This window comes from Ptychodera flava, unplaced genomic scaffold, assembly GCF_041260155.1.
Source record: "Ptychodera flava strain L36383 unplaced genomic scaffold, AS_Pfla_20210202 Scaffold_67__1_contigs__length_642179_pilon, whole genome shotgun sequence".
Taxonomy (NCBI): Eukaryota; Metazoa; Hemichordata; class Enteropneusta; family Ptychoderidae; genus Ptychodera; species Ptychodera flava.
In genome coordinates this window covers 80485-99233 of record NW_027248389.1, presented here as the reverse complement: position 1 = coordinate 99233, position 18749 = coordinate 80485, and the positions used below count along the sequence as shown (strand labels likewise).

At 36.8% G+C, this 18749-nt stretch overlaps 2 protein-coding genes across 2 annotated transcripts in view; one reads left to right on the top strand and one right to left on the bottom strand.

Annotated features, from left to right (window-relative positions):
- Positions 1–1159: 1159 nt before the first annotated feature.
- The window catches only part of LOC139128751 (tripartite motif-containing protein 2-like), a 49456-nt gene continuing 31866 nt past the window's right edge, over positions 1160–18749 (bottom strand). The window contains exon 3 of the mRNA XM_070694480.1: positions 1160–1277. Coding sequence (XP_070550581.1) covers positions 1173–1277 — 105 coding nt within the window. The 3' untranslated portion in view covers positions 1160–1172. The remainder of the gene's footprint in view (positions 1278–18749) is intronic.
- On the top strand, positions 8529–11980 carry LOC139128762 (uncharacterized). The gene is made up of 4 exons (XM_070694488.1): positions 8529–8676; positions 9176–9445; positions 9876–9941; positions 11525–11980. Exons 2-4 carry the CDS (start codon positions 9327–9329, stop codon positions 11721–11723), a joined length of 384 nt encoding a protein of 127 aa, XP_070550589.1. The 5' UTR covers positions 8529–8676; positions 9176–9326; the 3' UTR covers positions 11724–11980.

Below are 18749 nucleotides of genomic sequence, written 5' to 3'. Positions count from 1 at the left end.
AGACAAATAAAAAAATGTTTCCCGTTTGTTAAAACCGCTATCGTGAAACCTTTTAACTGTGTGAGCGATATGGGCAAAGTGTGTTTGAATTAACTAATTAATTAATCAGAGTGTTATCAGCATTGTTATTGTAGAAATTTTGTATTCAAGTCCGGACTAGAATTCATTTCAAATAGTGGAATCAATTCAGAACAGTTTGTTTGTAAGATCATAGTTAATACTCATGTTGAAAATAAAGTTGTTTACAGTTTGAAGTACATAATGGTTTTGTGTTTTTTAAATGAATGGATTTGTCAAAAATTCAGGACAGACAACTTTCTTGCAGGACAGGCAAGTTTTGAAAGTTACCAGTCCTGATGTCTGGCAAATATTTTGGCCAGTTTCCAACACTGGTTCATTGTTGTGGAACTAGACCCAGTCTAGCCATAAATTTTAGTCATTAGACCTATGGGGATTTACTCTAAACCGTGAACTTGGACAAGCAGAAATTTAACCCTAAATTTAACCCTGTAATATCTACTCTGAAAGAATCCAATCTGCTTCTCACTTTTGAGTGTGGAGCAAGAGAAGCAGTTCCACTTATTATAAGACTATAAATTCATAATTAATGCACCTCTCATAAGGTACAAAATTCTGACTTACATTAGACACATTTGCATCTATTTGGTCTTGCATCATTGACATCAGTTTGTTGTTAATGACTTCAAATTTTGCCAAGTTTCCCTTAATAATCACCACATCATCATTGAAATTGTATTGAACATTAGTCTCATTGAGCAACATTTGAAATGAATTCTGCATCTCCTTTGGAATTTGTAGTGAGTCTGTTGTAACTTCTTCATATACACATGTACATGTAATTCTATCATAGACAGCTTCAGCCTGCAAAACAAAAGAAGTGTGTGATGGTCAAGGAAATGGCTTCAGGTCATTTAATATGCTTTGTGCAGTATAATTTAGGGATCAATTAAGTACATTGCATTATAGGATATTTGGAGTTGAAATATCATTGCACTATGTTTTGACCTGTATTTCTCCTGATGATGCATTTGATGACAATATTAAGAGTTTGTACATTGAAAATTTAATGATAAAAATATGATTGGTGCTGTGTTTGGACCACTATTTACTGAATTTTATTGTGAAATAAGAATGCCGTGACACAGTCGAGTTCAATGGATAAAATGGATAAAATACTTGTAATGACACAGTCCACAAGTTGCTGGTCCTGAATGCACTTGTATGGAACGCCGTTGCTGCCTTCTGAGGTTTATTTGCTGTATTTGATGAAATGACATCAAAATATGATTTAGTAATGCCTTTATATGATTAGGTCGTGTCAATATATGATTAGGTGACGCCTTTATATTATAAGGTGGTATCTATATATCATAAGGTGTTGTTATTATATAATTAGGTGACATCAATATATGATTTAGTAATGCCTTTATATGATTAGGTCATGTCAACATACCGCTATGATTAGGTGACGCCTTTATATTATAAGGTGGTATCAATATTTCATAAAGTGCTGTTATTATATAATAAGTTGACATCAATATATGATTTAGTAATGCCTTTATATGATAAGGTCATATCAATATATGATTAGGTGACGCCTTTATATTATAAGATGGTATCAATATATCATAAGGTTTTGTTATTATATAATAAGTTGACATCTATATATGATTTAGTAATGCCTAAATATGATTAGGTCGTATCAATAGATGTTAGGTGGCGCCTTTATATTATAAGGTGGTATCAATATATCATAAGGTGCTGTTATTTTATAATTAGGTGACATCAATATATGATTTAGTAATGCCTTTATATGATTAGGTAATGTCAATATATGATTAGGTGACGCCTTTATATTATAAGGTGGTATCAATATATCATAAGGTGCAGTTATTATATAATAAGTTGACATCTATATATGATTTAGTAATGCCTTTATATGATTATATGTCGTATCAATATATGATTAGGTGACGCCTTTAGATTATTAGGTGGTATCAATATATCATAAGGTGCTGTTATTATATAATAAGTTGACATCTATATATGATTAAGTAATGCCTTTCTATGATAAGGTCGTATCAATATATGATTAGGTGGCACCTTTATATTATAAGGTGGTATCAATATATCATAAGGTTTTGTTATTGTATAATAAGTTGACATCTATATATGATTTAGTAATGCCTTTATATGATTAGGTCGTATCAATATATGATTAGGTGGCGCCTTTATAATTAAAGGTGGTATCAATATATCATAAGGTGCTGTTATTATATAATTAGGTGACATCAATATATGATTTAGTAATGCCTTTATATGATTAGGTCGTATCAATAGATGATTAGGTGGCGCCTTTATATTATAAGGTGGTATCAATATATCATAAGGTGCTGTCATTTTATAATTAGGTGACATCAATATATGATTTAGTATGCCTTTATATGATTAGGTCGTGTCAATATATGATTAGGTGACGCCTTTATATTATAAGGTGGTATCAATATATCATAAGGTGCTGTTATTATATAATAAGTTGACATCTATATATGATTTAGTAATGCCTTTATATGATTATATGTCGTATCAATATATGATTAGGTGACGCCTTTAGATTATTAGGTGGTATCAATATATCATAAGGTGCTGTTAGTATATAATAAGTTGACATCTATATATGATTTAGTAATACCTAAATATGATTAGGTCGTATCAATATATGATTAGGTGACACCTTTATATTATAAGGTGGTATCAATATATCATAAGGTGCTGTTATTTATAATTAGGTGACATCAATATATGATTTAGTAATGCCTTTATATGATTAGGTCGTGTCAATATATGATTAGGTGACGCCTTTATATTATAAGGTGGTATCAATATATCATAAGGTGTTGTTATTATATAATTAGGTGACATCAATATATGATTAGGTCGTGTGATAGGTGACGCCTTTATATTATTAGTTTTGTCAATATATCATAAGGTTCTGTAAATATATAATTAGGTGACATCCACATGTGAATAGGCAATGCCGTTATATTTCGAGTCAATAACAGTACATGATTAAGTAGTGCTTATATATTGTTAGATCACAGCATTATATGAATTGAAAAGGCCATTATATTATAAGGTAATGTCAATATATTATTTAGTAGCGTCAATATATTATGTGCGCACGCCATTATTATTATGTGTAACGTCTTTATTATTATGTTTAAAGTCATTATATGATTATATAGAGGGCGCACGCCTTCGGACACTTTCTTTGAGCGTGCAAACTTTCATTCGCTTTGCCCGACGCATAAGTTCTTGCGGGGTACATCGCTCAAATCTCAATGGATGGAACGGATTTTATGGGAGTTTGGACTTGGAAATCTCTTGCAGAAATTCATAGACGAATGAGTCGATCCTAAAGTAGTGATCTCATTATCAGATGGGCAGTTGGAGCGTCTTTGCGTGAGTACGATTGGTGATCGTTCTTTACTCCTGTCCTGAGTAAGTGCGTGAGCACAGTTGCACCCGACGAGAGTGCGGCGCAAGTGTAAGTGATCCCATCACTGCTAGCAGTGCAGGTCTACGGTCAAATTTGCGACGAGATATTTGTCGATATGTCGTATTTCCGCAGTAAACAATGTCAGACGAGGGTGGACACGGAGAGACGTCAAACATAAAGTTTGATCATGTATAAACGCAGCTATATGTTGGCGTGTAGCATGTGTCATTATGCTGGTCATCAAAAGGTCAACACCGCCATGGGGTTGACCATTGCATTTGATGACCCGCATAGCAACGCACGCTGGTCTACCCCGCCAACAGATAGCTGCGTTTCCACAGCTAGATCGTGGAATGCAATATTCTTGTGTTTAGCTGATCGAAATACAGCTGTATTTCTATCAGCTAAACACAAGAATGTTACAATCCACGATCGAACTTCATGTTTGACATCTCTCCCGCCGTGTCCACCCTCAGAGTGAAAAGAATGTCCTTTAGCGCGCGATATATCTCGTCGCAAATTTGACCGTAGGCCCGCACTGCTAACAGCGATTGGATCACTTACACTTGCGCCGCGCCGCACTCTCGTCTGATGCAACTGTGCTCTCGCCCTTGCTCTGCATGGCAGGGCTGTGTGTTAACCGGCGTTATACGGCCCCGGCCATACAGAGCTACTCTCGCCCTTACTCTGGAGCCTTGAACGATCACAATCGTACTCAAGCAAAGACGCTCCAAATGTCCATCTGGTAATAATGAGATCACTACTTTAGGATCGACTCATTCGTCTACTAAATAACATGGGGCCCAGGGGCACCGACGTCCTTTGTACCTCCTTACTGTTTATTATTAGCCATAAATGTGAAATTTGGCAAAAAGTCAAATTGTTTGGACATAATTATGAAAGTTATTTGTTCTGGTTAGTTACTGCTCCAGAATAAGTTCAAGTGTGGAATCTAAGTATCAACAGCCTTAGTATATGTGTGAAAGTGAATTAAGAATGAGAGATGGGATGCAATAAGGATCAACAATATCCATAACAGGAAACAGTGACCTTATACAGAAGGGGAGAAAATTTAGCCACAAACTATTGTAATATAATGGACCATGGCTAATCTAAACCAAATAACTTAAACTGGATTGTTGGCATTGATTACACATGTATTTATTGTCCATCAAATAAAAATAAATTTGGGCCATTGACTAAAAAACATTTGCTTGTTAGTTACACTCACCACACTTGTACTTAAAGTGTTTGGAATGTACACCTATCTACAATACAATGAAAAAAAGTTTGGACACTGTAGGTCAACAGTGCATCTTTAATGTATGAGACTGAATAAGCTTACCCCTCAAGTATATGTACAAGCAAAAACAATATTTAATTTTGAATTACGTAGTGCAGGGAAGGACATACAATATGGTGAAAAGCAAACTAAATATAAACATAGGGCCAAAGTCCCTGAAGCTACTATAGACATGGATACAAAATTAAGTATTTCCTGACTGTATGAAATTATCTCACTAAGGTCATCCTAGGGACATGTATTAAAACCAAATATTAAAGCTGTCTGACCAGCGGTTTTGAAAAAACAAGCGACTCAACAGTTGACAGAGCTCTGCTGTGTTATGTAGAGAATAACCTTTTGTGACACATGTATTGATGAAGAAGGTGGATATCTTTGATAGCTCATTTCAGGATGGCCTGACCAAAAATGGAAAAAAATTCCGTAAAAATACAGATTTGCATATTTCATCAGACTATATTAGTCTATAATAGCAAATAAATGAGAGTTAATTACATTCTAATTAAAGTAAACAAGACTTGCTTAAATCAAGATTTACGTCATAAAAAACAGCATATCTGTCAGGTTATAAAGAATCTTGAGCTGGTTATCTTTTAATATCAGTATTTTCATCTTATTAACCAAGCACATTTTAACTTTCAAATTAACATTGTAAGTAAGTTCTGTTGAATAAGTTGAGACTGTACTTACTCAGAGAACATTGTAAGTAAGTTCTGTTGAATAAGTTGAGACTGTACTTACTCAGAGAAAGCACACTGAAGAGACAAATGTTTGAAACTTAAGAAGTTCAAGGTCATCAAAAGCATTATAAGGAATCACATTACACTTTCATTGCACTGTTTACACAGACTGTATAATTGCTATAATTAGCACATGAGGAATCTTACAGCCCAGCTTTACCATAAAAACCCTATCACTTTGACCACTCTTTTAATTGACCACTCTATTTTTTCCTCAAAAAGTAATTTTATTTTATCCTTACCAAGTCAACCATAAATGGAAATTAGAACTTTCTCTATCTCTATTTATTTGACCACCCTATCATGACAAACTATTATGAGCAATTTCTTTTAGATAACATAAATGGTGGTTCAGAATATATCAAAGTTGGGATTCAGGAAAGTTGCCTATACATGTTTTAATCCTCCAAGATGGTAAGCATTTCACTATGAACTGTCAAAAAAAGTTTAACTTTCTGATAATTCCACACTAAAATTATTTTGGCTTTGATGATTTCCTAGTTAATTCAATTATTTAAAGTCATATTAATTATTTTTTTCTGGGTGAATTGATAGGGTTTATACAGTACAAGAATTACATACAATGTAAGTCAAATTTTGACCAAAAATGACAAAAAAATTCCTTAAAAATACACATTTGCATATTTCATCACAATTTGAACAATCTAAGTTGGGTTATCCCTAGGGACGTGTATACCAAATAACAAAGCTGTCTGACCAGCGGTTATGAAGAAGAAGATTTTTTACAAAAAACACCTTTTTTGGCATTAATTTGCCTATTTTCAACAATATCAAAAAATTAAAAAAAGTAGTTTCTCAAAATCATATTTTCACCTACACAATAAATATCAAATCAGTAAGTACTGCGGTTCTCAAGATATTTGAGTGGACAGACGCCTCACAAACGAACATACATACATACATACATACATACATACATACATACATACATACAGACTGACGACGGAGGCGGACGGATACCCATCCCAATAGCTTCTATAGACTATAGTCTATAGTAGCTAAAAACTGAATATACAATGATATTGAAATGTTGTTTTACAGTCATGAGTATCTGGTGTGTGCCAAGAGACAAATATTAAAATTGGACAGTATCATCCTGACCACACTTTTCTCTGTCTGGTTGTTTCCTTTTGATTTTCTGATGCAGTGATAGATACAAAATATCCATACAACATAGCTTGCACTTTGTTCACAGTAGAACTGAGTTTTTACATGTAAGATAACTTTCTCGTAAACTGTAAATTCTGGCTTCTGGCAGCTCAAACGTCGCAATAACTACATTTTTTGATATGATACGGAGTGCTTGCACACATATGCAATATGCAGACAGTCGATGTAATTCATAGTAAGAGTCTACTACATTCAAGCATTGTGATGTTGACAGTGCACGATTTCAAGTAGCCACGAGGAAATTCTGATGGTCTTTTAGTGGAAATATATGTAACAACAGTGAAACAAACAACATTAGTTATCGTGACCATGCTAAAGTGCAATCTCGGATCATGTATGATCTGATGATCACGCCAAATTGCCATGTCGGATTTTGCCGTGATTCTGAAGTACGCGTACTTCCTTAGTAAATCGGTCAGCACATAAGCACACTGTTTTTAGCGAAGTCAACAATGATGTCAAAATCAACGCACAACTGACGAAATTACCCAAAATAAGCAACAGAAAACTAAAAGTTATCGCTGTGTCGAAAGGACAGTACATCAACATAAACGACGCTAGTTATGACACGGACAAAGAAGGAGAGAGCGTTCCCTCGCTCTCAAAGATCAACAATAAATGTTGTTCTATCTGTTCAGTGCAGGAAAATTCTACGTTGATGTTATGACAATGATTTCTGCACAGTACAACCAGAAAAACAACAAGAAATATTTAAACCAGAAAAACAAGAATGACAAAAGTAATTAAGGTCCGAAACTTTAGGTACTGGAGGTCAACTTTAGCAACATGCATAGCAGAAAGGCAGCTAGCCCCCCTTAGTTTGACCATAGACGGTCTTCCTCCCCTCTACTGACGGTCTTCCTCCCCTCTACTGTCTATGGTTTGAGCAGGTCTGTTAATATGTAACAGTTCATAAACAATGACAGGAAATGACTCAAATCAGTGGAGTAAGCCTGTTTCAGAATTTCGCTTTTTCTTACCTCATTTGCACATTTTTGACACTGACGTGTTCATTTGAACAAATTCACATCTCAACCCCTACATCTACCTGTACACCAAATACTGAGACGGTAGCTTTGGCGCTATGGGAGCCTTTGCGTGTGACGGACATACATCCGCACATACCCACAAATATACAGACACAGACGCCACTCAGACTCATCATATAAGCTCTTTTTGGTATTTATATATAAAACCAAATATGAGCTAAAAATACAGAGCAAGAAACAAGATGGCGTACGTTTCGATTCTTCAACTCAGATTTTGTCCTACAGTTGTGCGCATGCGCAGACGGTAGCTTTAGCGAAAGCGAGTCAAAATCAAGTAAATACAAGTACAATAAAATAAAAATCGATAAAAATATTGTTTAAAAATAATACAAGGCATGTATCACCGAATTTTGAACATTTCTGACGGCATTTCAACTATACCAATACCCATGCCAAATATCACAATAATCATATCACTGGTTTTGAGGAAAAATTGAAAATAGTGGTTTTCACAAAAAAAGCTTAAAAAGTGACTTTAAAATGATTCAATCAAAAAAACAAAAAAGACCGTTTGAGATACATGCCCAAGTGACCACTAGACCAAATTTCAGAAAAAGTTACTGAAGCGTTTCTGAGATACCTGCGTCCACAGCATACGGTCCACTGTATGTGACAACAGAGGCCGCGTCATCACATTAGTACATTGTACTTTGTGCCCACAGGGCACAAGGACTAATATATTGACATTACCTTATAATATAATGGCCTTTTCAATTCAAATATACCAAATGACATCCGCCGCCTTCTTCAAGATGTCTTGCGACGGTGCAAGGTACCAGAGTCTGTGCCCCTGGACAATCCGTATCTTCCTGTAACTGAACCAGACCTCTTCCAAGGATTGAGCTTTTTCCCGAATGCACGTCAGTTGCATGGGTAAGTGTCAACATATTCAAAATCATAACCGCCATATCCGAAGTCAGTCCTTTAACTTTGATGAGATTTCAGACAAGTAGTTTTGAAGAATACTGAATACTGGTTGATAAAAATTTTCTTACAAACAGTAAATGGTAGATATTCACACAAAATGGGCAAATTTGCATGAAGTCTTAGCCCAGTCTCAACGTAAGTTGCTAATTAATGTATTTGTCTTACATGTAGAGTTCAATGAAATACAGGTAGCTAGCATAATAAGTCATCAAAAATATTAATTTTACCCTAAAATAACTCAGTTTATTATTGTTTGTATATTTAATTAGAAATTGATAGGTGGGCATCGCACAGATTGAAAATATCTCATTACTCATTGCCTACGTTGACAAGTTCAACAATCTGTATTTTAGTATTCTGCAGAAAAATGTGAACAACTGATTGTCATAATTTCAATCAATGTGATACAATATCATATTATGTACTTTTTTATCCCCTATTGTAGACCTGGTAACTACTCAGCTGATGCAAATACCAACTACCAACCATGTCGATCTACAGACACATGCAACAAATTTGCCAAGGGTCATCCAACATTGTCGCCTGGAATATTTACAGTTTATTGTCAACATAAAATCTGTTTGGGTTTTGAAGTCATGAAACCTCATGAATCACCAGCGGTAGCATTCAGGATCCTCAAACGAAGATTTTCCAAGGCACCAAGGATTGTCATTTATGATAATGCTTGTAAACTTCACCAGTACTGTTTAAATAGGTATGTTTCCTGACAATAGAAAAGGCATTGCTATTCATTCAATGTTTACATAAGGGGGCCAATGTTTGAAAAAGATTGGCAGAAATCAATATTTACCTGTTTAAGAAATATTCTGCAGTGCACTAGGGTATGACAAGTAAATCCAGTCCTTTAAAGGTAGAGTTTGGTCCAAGAAATTTTTGTCTAAATGTCCTCTAGGGGTGTCGCTTACCCAAAATAAGTTTTTTCAACAACCAACTGTGTATTTTATATCTTTTGTTTGCTTTGAGCATCAGTTTAATACACATTACGGTCAATACGACTTGTCTTCAGTTTGTTTTTTTGGCATTTGGTTGTTTAAATGTCAAAAGGCCTTCGGTGTTTTTACCCGTAAGATAAGACACATTATCACAGTAGATTTTATCTAATTTTGCTTTTTTTACATCCTCAGGGAACCAGCATTTTTCAAGAATACCATGTTCCTGGTAGATAGACTACATTGGTGTAATCATACTGGGTAAGCTATAAACTTGTACTTTTGCCCTGTTTCTCAAAGTTGTATTTTAAATTCTAGTCTGGGCTTGAATTCATTTGTCAACAAAAATAAATGGTCACTAATCATATACAGGCTATGTTTACAAACAATATACTGGGTATTTTAGGATTCTGTGGTCAACTACAGAGAACAAAAATATTGAAAAATTGCCAAAAGTTACAGATAGTGCCCCTTTAAAGGGACAACATTTTGGACATGGGCACATCTATTGTTCAAATAATAGATCTGTTTGAACACGGAACTGTTTATTTGGAAAGGGCATGTGTGTGGAACCAATTTTTTTACGATTCATTTTTTACATGATTTTGAAATGTGGTCAGATGTGAAATGTATCTCTGAAACCATCTAAGCCTTTTTTAGTCCCCGCGGACGAAGTCCGGCGGGAACTTATAGAATGGGTCCCGTCCGTGCGTCCGTCCCGTGCGTCCGTCCGTCCTCAGCCGTTTCTCAGACACCTCTGAAGTGATTTTGTTCAAACTTGGCACAAAGGCAATGCACTACGCCATACAGATGCACGTTGATTTTTTTCACGATGCGATCAAATTTGGCCGTGTTAGAGGACTTTTTAGTTTCACTCTCCATAGACTACAATGGTTAAACAATTGCTCCAGACTTGCATGCGTAAGCAGGTTCACACAGATATCTCAGACATGCCCTGGTCAATTTCCTTCAAACTTTGCACAAGGATAGTACCCTACCCAGTACAGATATACGTTGATTTGTTCCACAATGCAATTAAATTTGGCCGTGTTAGAGGACTTTTTAGTTTCACTCTCCATAGACTCGCATGTTAAGCAAGTTCTCCATAGACTTGGATGCATAAGCAAGTTCTCCATGGACTCGATATAAGGCGAAGAAAAATAAAAATTTAGTTTCTCATGATGCAGTGACAGTTTTATATTCGTCTGTGGGGACTTATTGATTGGGTCATGTCAATTAATCCATCCATGCGTACGTCTGTACGACCATTTATGCATATATGCCCTGGTCAATTTCTTTCAAACTTTGCACAAGGATAGTACCCTACCCCATAGAGATGCACGTCGATTGATTACGTGGTACGCTCTAAGATGGCCGCCAGGCAGCCATTTTGTTACTTTTTTTTGTGTGTTTAAGCCATAACTGAGGCATGTCTCCACCGATTTCTTTCAAATTTGGTACAAGGGCATTGACTTATGTCATACATTATGCATCTTGATTTTTGTTGTGATGCGATCCAATATGGCCACGTGGTGGCTGTTTCGTTATGATTTTTTCATGTTTTTAACTCAGACATTTCTATACCGATTTCATTCAAATTGGTTACAAGGGCATAGATCTGTGACATACATTGACAGTGATCATTCCCCATGTACTAACAAACATAGGTCATTTATTGATGACACCACAAAGTAGTTCCTTTCGCATTCATATACCACATGCAAGATGCATCAACACATTGCACATCAAACTGAACACCAAATGAAGATAAAAAATAGACGAGCGGGGACTGTCACCGACGGTGACTTGTCCTTTATGTTTGTGTCTTTGCTCTTTTCCATCAGATGTTCTTCAGGGTACAACATGAAGACATACAGGGATAACAAGGAGATTGTTGAACTGAACTCACAGATATGTGAACAGATGAATGCATCTATATCCAGAATCAAGTCACAGCTTGCATACATGTTGCCTGATAATTTTGTTTTTCATGCTGCCCTTTTTCTCAGTATTATTAACAGGAAAGTTGAACTCAGTGGATAGTTGGTAATCTCTTCAGTGTGTTTGCATACCAATGCAATCAGCATGTATATCTCAATTGTCAATTTTCCACATCAAAATAATTGCAAGTGTACAGCAAGGGTTAAGATTTTTGTTTTATTAATCATTTAAAAAGACTAGTACATGTAATTCAAACATGAAAGGAAGCACTAAATTCAAAATTACAATCATGTAGAGCTTTGAGCAACTCATTGTTCACATTCAAAAATATAAAATAAAACACATGTTGTATGATTCACTGTAGATACCGTAATGAAAATTGACTATAAAGTTGCCCGTAGGAAACGTGCAGATCTTCATTTAGCTGCAGCAGATCGGTTTCAGAGCTGTGACAGCTCAAACCAGCTTTTATGCAGATCTGCACAGAGCGTTTGGAGCTGTCATTTGTCTGCTGCAGATTCGAGTGTCTCTGGAAGACGAAATGCAGACTTGTGCAGCTCTTGGCCGATCGGTCAACAGCCGTTATGCAGCTCAAAATCGTTCGAAGTAAAACTTTGTTGACACTACAATTGTCACAGCTCTATGGCAGCTCGAAACAGTTCACTGGCAGCAAAACATGAGCCAGTCAAGGTATATATAAGGCCAGGGTAAGCACCACCGTAGTTGAGTTTTCGTTTCTAGTAAAGTGAAGTTATAAGGACGGTCAGGTATTTAATGAGTTCAGTCCATTTTCAAATTAAAATTTGCGTGCGTCCGTTTTGCGATCTCGGCTCAGAAAATTGATCGAGTACGCGTGTACGTGTACATGTAGTCTATCACTGTATCAGCGTATAATCCTATGGGCACACATATAAAAACGCCGGGAAAGCCCTGTGCATCAATGAGAAGTTGCCTTATAATTATCAACGTGTCTTCCTCAGAATCATTGTTCATTCGATGTTAAGCTGTGCTCCGTTTTACCTTTGATATTTGTAGATCCGAGCACCGCTACTTTTGCTACTCCCCACAGGTCCGAACATCAAATCATAGACCCTTGAGAAAAACGTGTACGTTGCATGTTGTTGTTGGTTAGGCTGCATCACGCATGATGACGTCATTTATCATGTGAAAAGTTGTCCGCGATTGGTCAGATTCGCAAATGACCCAGGTCACGCAGGTCAAAGTGTTAGCGGCAAGACACATCGACCGTTAATCTACACGTATTGAATTAGCTTCAGGGTTACTCTGTCATGTTTCTTGCTAAACTTTGGATGAAATTTCGCCGAAAACGGTATCCAAACTTTGATAAAATGGTAGCAAATTGAACGAGTATACTTGACGACATATTCAACGTACCAATAGGTCTCGCCGTCAGGAGAAATGAGGTCAAACCATGGATATATTGCCTGCAATTGCAAACGGCATTGCAAACCGCATACCGATCCCAGTGATACTATAGGTAAGTTACTTTGACATATCTCTTTCATATGGGTTTTTTATTTGTACAGACTTTTCTGGAGATTACATTCGGTATATCGAGGATATATCTAGTTGCTTCAAAGTTCAAGCCAGGCATCAGTAAAACTGCCGATTTGCGATTGTACGGTTCAAGAAGACAGGGTGCTGAAATAATATACACAGTCAATCCAACACAATTGTCATCAATAAAATTGCCGATTTTCGATCACCATGTAATCAGTGTTTCATCTAGGCTTTTGATCTGCTTCATGAAAATGCTGTTGAAACAATATACCACGCGTAAATTTTCCGTACGCTGATTTTGCATATGAAAGCCTGCCAGTTGAGAGTTACGTGCACGTTCACAAAGTTCATTGCCCTAGCCCGATACGGTTTCTGTGTCACATTATCTCTGTACGATTGAGAAAAGGAGACAAACTGAAGTTTTTACGCATTGTATGGTTGTCCATAACACTCTGAAAATAATTCTGATAGCAAAATCGACACGAACAATCGGACTTTATTGTCACAGAAACGTGTTCAGTGCAGACGGCATGCAATGAAAGTCACAAGCAAACTGTGGTGTCAATGGCCCACACAATGGGTCCTGTTTTTGAATTCAGTGAACAGACAAACTTATTTTTCGGGGCAAATAAACCCGTACAAGTTACAAGTTAAGTTCCCCAAAATTTTAAAATCCCCTCGAAAATTCCAGTGGAAGGGGACCAATCCCCCCACCCTGGTGTAGTATCCTAGATGAAACACTGTGTACCGGTAATATGGTTCAGTCTTTGCCAGCCTGCAGCCTTGCTTCACTTTCTTTTTCATCGACAGGCCTTAACTGGCTTATTGATAAGTTCGCTAATGTAAATTCTCACTGGATTTTAAAAGCTACGTGAACCTTTTGTCTGCACTTAAGCACTGTAAATCATATATTTTCACATTTCAGTAACTTGTGTTTCTCATTCTTCTATCATTTCAGAGTTCATCTGTGACTGGTATTAAGGCTTCACGTTGAAGGAAAACTTCACAGTTTTACACTATAAAAGTATCAAAAACGCGAGCGATTAAATTTAGAGCGTAGCCCTACATGTAGCATTGTGTCGTTTCAGCATGGAAATCCCTTGGTTTGAGTGAGTAAACAGAATTTGTAAACATTTTGCTGCGAAGTGATTTTACATAAAGTAACACTTTTATTTCCCATGGTCCATCTGGGTGAATTGTATCTATTTAAATTACACCCTCGCAATTCTTCTTTCTCATCAAATGCCAAAACAAATGTGTATTGCTTGATATATAGTTTGATGTCCTTTCCATATAGAGGATCTCAATTTCATTACTACTACCGGTATTTGTTCAAAGCTTCCTATATTTATTCTATACATCAGAATAACTTTTGTTGGAATTGATAAGTACTGGAAATATTTGAATAAACTACAAGAACTTTGATCTATTTTACAATGCTGAGATTAACTCTTCACAATTTCTCAGAAGAAGTTTGATTCATCAAACAATGCTGAGGTAAACATCTCACAATATCTCCAACATCAGTTGTTCATGACAGTAAACTTGGTTTGTACTAGTTTTGATATAACATTATGCTAGCTTCATAAAGGTTTTAGACGTTTTTTTCCTTTGTTGTATTCAGTGTAATTTTTCCCGTAACCTTTAGTAATAAATGAGTGTTTCTTCATCCTACATCAGGTGTTATCTTTTTTTACTCACATGTGAGCTAGTTCACTGGTATGGTAACTTTGATGAGGTGTGTCACATTTATCTAACAGGGTGACGAGGATCTCAAGCTGCTTGTGTTGTATTGTTGTGAGCCATTGAAGTGAGCATGACATGAGGTAGAAATAAATATATTTTTGTGTGTACAAATAAAATGTGACCCATTACATGTAGTATGATAATGGTGAATGAGCAATGTCCATTTTGAGCTGTTATATGTCTGCAAGTGGTCTAATATGAGCTGCTGTATGTCTGCAGGTCAAAAGTCATGGGCTGAAAGTTGTCTGCAATGAGCTGCGGCATGTCTGCAGGTCAAAAGGCATGGGCTGAAAGTTGTCTGCTATGAGCTACTGTATGTCTGCAGGTCAAAAGTCACGGGCTGCATTTGAGCTGTCATGTGTATGTCATTGATCTGCATACCATACCCCATGAGCTGCAATTTGCAGCTCAAAGCTAATTATATATGCACAAAATCAGACCATTTGCAGATATCTGCAAGTGATCTGCTACAGCCGAGCTGCGAAGATCTGCAACAGCCATCTGGCAGGTCTGCAGGTTCGGTAAGGGTGTAACAGTTGTCATCTTCGGTTCCGAGCCAATCAGCATACCATACCCTTTGCAGTTTTCCTACAGTCTCGTCTACTTCTCCGAAGAACTGATGTGTGTTGTTGCGGAGGTTGCTGTGAGGGTGGTGGTTGTGATGATTCTGGTGTTGGCTGTACAGAGTCTGCATCTAGGTGTGGTAGTGTGTCATCTGTTTCTGCATGTGTTGTTACTGCATGGTGACTCTTCTGTATGCAGCGTTGGTGGTTCTGTTGGGAGTGTAGCTGGTGTCGGCTCTCTCTCGGTGTGATGTGGTTGTATGTTGAGGTGTGCTGATGGTTGTACTTGTAGTGCTTGTAGTTGGTTTGATGCTTGAAGAAGTGATGCATTGGTGTCAATACTGGTATTGTAGCTGATATCAATACTTGGCAGGGTGTTCCGTACATCTGACGGTGTTTGTGGTGTTGAGTGGAAGTCAAGTAAATCTGCAAGAAAATGTTTTTAGTGAGTAATATATAATTTCATTAGCTAAAAGACACAAAATTAACCATGATAGGAAACCATTTTTTTTTCAAATGAAGACTTGACTGTGAACAACCCATGTAACATTTCTTTTCAAAAAGCTGTGGTATTAGAGAGGTGCAAGAACATTGTAATTTTTTGTTTAATGAACTAAAATAATCATTTCCTGTGCATGAAATGATAAAAAAACTGGATAAGGAATTTACATTGTATACTATTTTTGCTTGTAAAGAAACTATACCATTGATGAAACTTTTGCCCATACTTTGTAAATATTATGTTCTTTCATTATTGTTTATGTAAATATTAAGTTTTTTTTTCAGTATTGTTTTATGTGAAATTTTGTATTTTATGGTGGTCATTGTTCTTCTCTGAAATAAACTTTTAATAAGACAAGAAGTTTCCTCACCAAGGTCATTCTGGTTGAGAGTGGTCTCGTACAACGGTAGTGAATCTGTAAGACACAAAGTAAGAACAACAGTGGAATGAATGAATGTACAACGTAAGGTGTTATGTACCAGTAAACTGCACCAAGTTAACCCTTGAAATGACAAGTTTAATTGTACAGCATTTTACTAGTTAGCACTGTTACTTCACCTTTGACCCGAGATAAGCTTTGTTACAAAAAAATGGAAATTGAACAAGAACTGATAAAAACATCCCTGTTGTAAAATATCAGACAAGGGGGTTTCTCAGCAAAAAAATCCATAAAAAAAATTAGAAAATGTTTTTAATATTCAAAAAAATATAAGTTACACCCGTGGCCACTTTAGTGTTGATTAAAGCCTGTCTAGTGCAAGCAGAAATTCTGTTTGTACAAACGAAACAAAGTGGTGATCGGAGTAATAAATGTAAGGTTCACTATCGGCACCCTACTGTTAGGATTGAGATAACGTTCTACTAAAATGTCTCGCCTGCCCAATTCAAATCTATCACAACACTGCACTGTAGATACGCTGTAAGTCTGCACTCCGACAATGAACATCAATAACAACGGTCGCGAATATCATAGGGGCAAATCCTTCAGTGAGGACGTAGCAAGCTTGATTGTTCAAAATATAAGAGATTGTGGTGGCAATCCGGCATCTGGCGAGGTACCACGAGGAGCTTACAAAGAAACAAGCAAGCGTTTTAAGATAAACGTGGAGGGAGCCAGAAAAGTTTGGAAGAGATGTACATGTATCAGAACAAGTTCCCTTCAACCGGGATGAGAAAAGTGTCGTTCATGTGAATATGTACATGTAAAATGTTACCCCGACTGTACTCTACTCTTACTTTTTCTCTCGTACCAAGTGAAATTGGAGTACGTTTATTCACGGTTTGTAGGAAAGAAACATAGCTTAGTGCAAGTGAATGTTTATTTCGAAAGTTTTGCAGTCAAGACGGGCGATGTCTATAGTTTAATCGCTAACATTTTCAAATTGGCATTTTCTCTATTCCCGCGTCTGAACAGAGTCTGAAAACGACACTTGCGATACACGCTGTAGTATCGTTGGTATTAATTCACTGCAATATTGAAATCGGCACAAAATGTGTGATATACTCTAACACTGTCTACATTTGAAACACATGAATTTCAGCAGATACTGAGTACTGATAGGGCAAATGCTGTGGTCAACATCATTTGTATACAGTGTATTTTATAATCACTCCGTAATTTCAGGCTAATCGGCGTGTCCACGGGGTACCGATAGTAGGATCATTATCACCACTGAAACAGGGTAAAGTAACCGTTTTATCACCCTTCTGCAGACAGAATTTCTGCTTGTACCAGACAGGCTTGATCAACACTAAAGTGGCCACGGGTGTATTATTCCTGAGACCTCAACGTACATACTACATACAAACAAACAAAAACTTCAAAGAAAGTTATCTGCTTACCTGGGTCTGTTTGGTTCAATGTTGAGTCATAGCACTGTATTAACTGCAAGGCAGTTTGCTGTGGGCTAGATGAAAGATGAGACTGCTGAGGACTGTTGTCAGAATTTGGTTGAGCTGCAACTGGTGAACTGGTATTACCTGCAATAGATGTTAATGATATTTTGAACTATTGCTATAACATTCTCCAAATCTTATTTTGTAAAATACAAAAAAATGTCTTTATGGACACCTTTCTTCTCTCTAATCAGGACACATTTGATTGAGTTGCATATTCAATAGAATTTGACCTGTTAATGACACCTTTTTGTGCCCAAGTGTGCCCTCACAGTATATGATAATTCTTTGGAATTTATTATTACTCTATTGTGGGAAGCCTGGCAAGTTTAAAAATGGAAAATTAAGTCTATTTAAATGGCAACTCAAAAATAATTTTTTAGAAGCCATAAACACTCAAAAGCATGATAACTCTTCCTAAGATATACTTATAAATTAACTACTCACCTGTAAAGTCTTGCATATTGTAGAAATCATAGCAGTGTTCTGCAACCAGGCGCAACATCTCTGTCCAGCTCCCCTCAATCTCTCTAGGTCGTTTCGATGGATTACAATAGGGAACACTTTCAGGCCACCACGGTGGTGACATGTCAGGCTTTCCCCACAAAGGCTGCATTCGTTCACTGTGTTCACCACCAACGTCGGCACCAGTAGTCGTAGGGCTGAATATGGCAGCTTGCTGAGACAACCATGCTGTGTATGACGAATGTCAGGAAGGTCTGGCTTGGAAACAGGCGATGGATCAAGTGGTGGTTGAGAGCTGCTACATCTGGAGACTGGTTGCTGTTCAGGTGATCGCAAACCAAACACTTCTGTCAAGTTGTCCCTGACCATTTGCTGGAAACCATCAGTCCCATGCACCAACAACTGCTTTTTTCTTGTAATTTTATCAAAATATGT

Excerpts from the sequence above, each read along its gene's own strand:
- LOC139128762 (XM_070694488.1), top strand. The coding sequence starts at position 9,327 with ATGAAACCTCATGAATCACCAGCGGTAGCATTCAGGATCCTCAAACGA. Across the intron at positions 9,446-9,875 it reads CACCAGTACTGTTTAAATAG|GGAACCAGCATTTTTCAAGA; the intron begins GTATGTTTCCTG and ends TTACATCCTCAG. Across the intron at positions 9,942-11,524 it reads CATTGGTGTAATCATACTGG|ATGTTCTTCAGGGTACAACA; the intron begins GTAAGCTATAAA and ends CTTTTCCATCAG.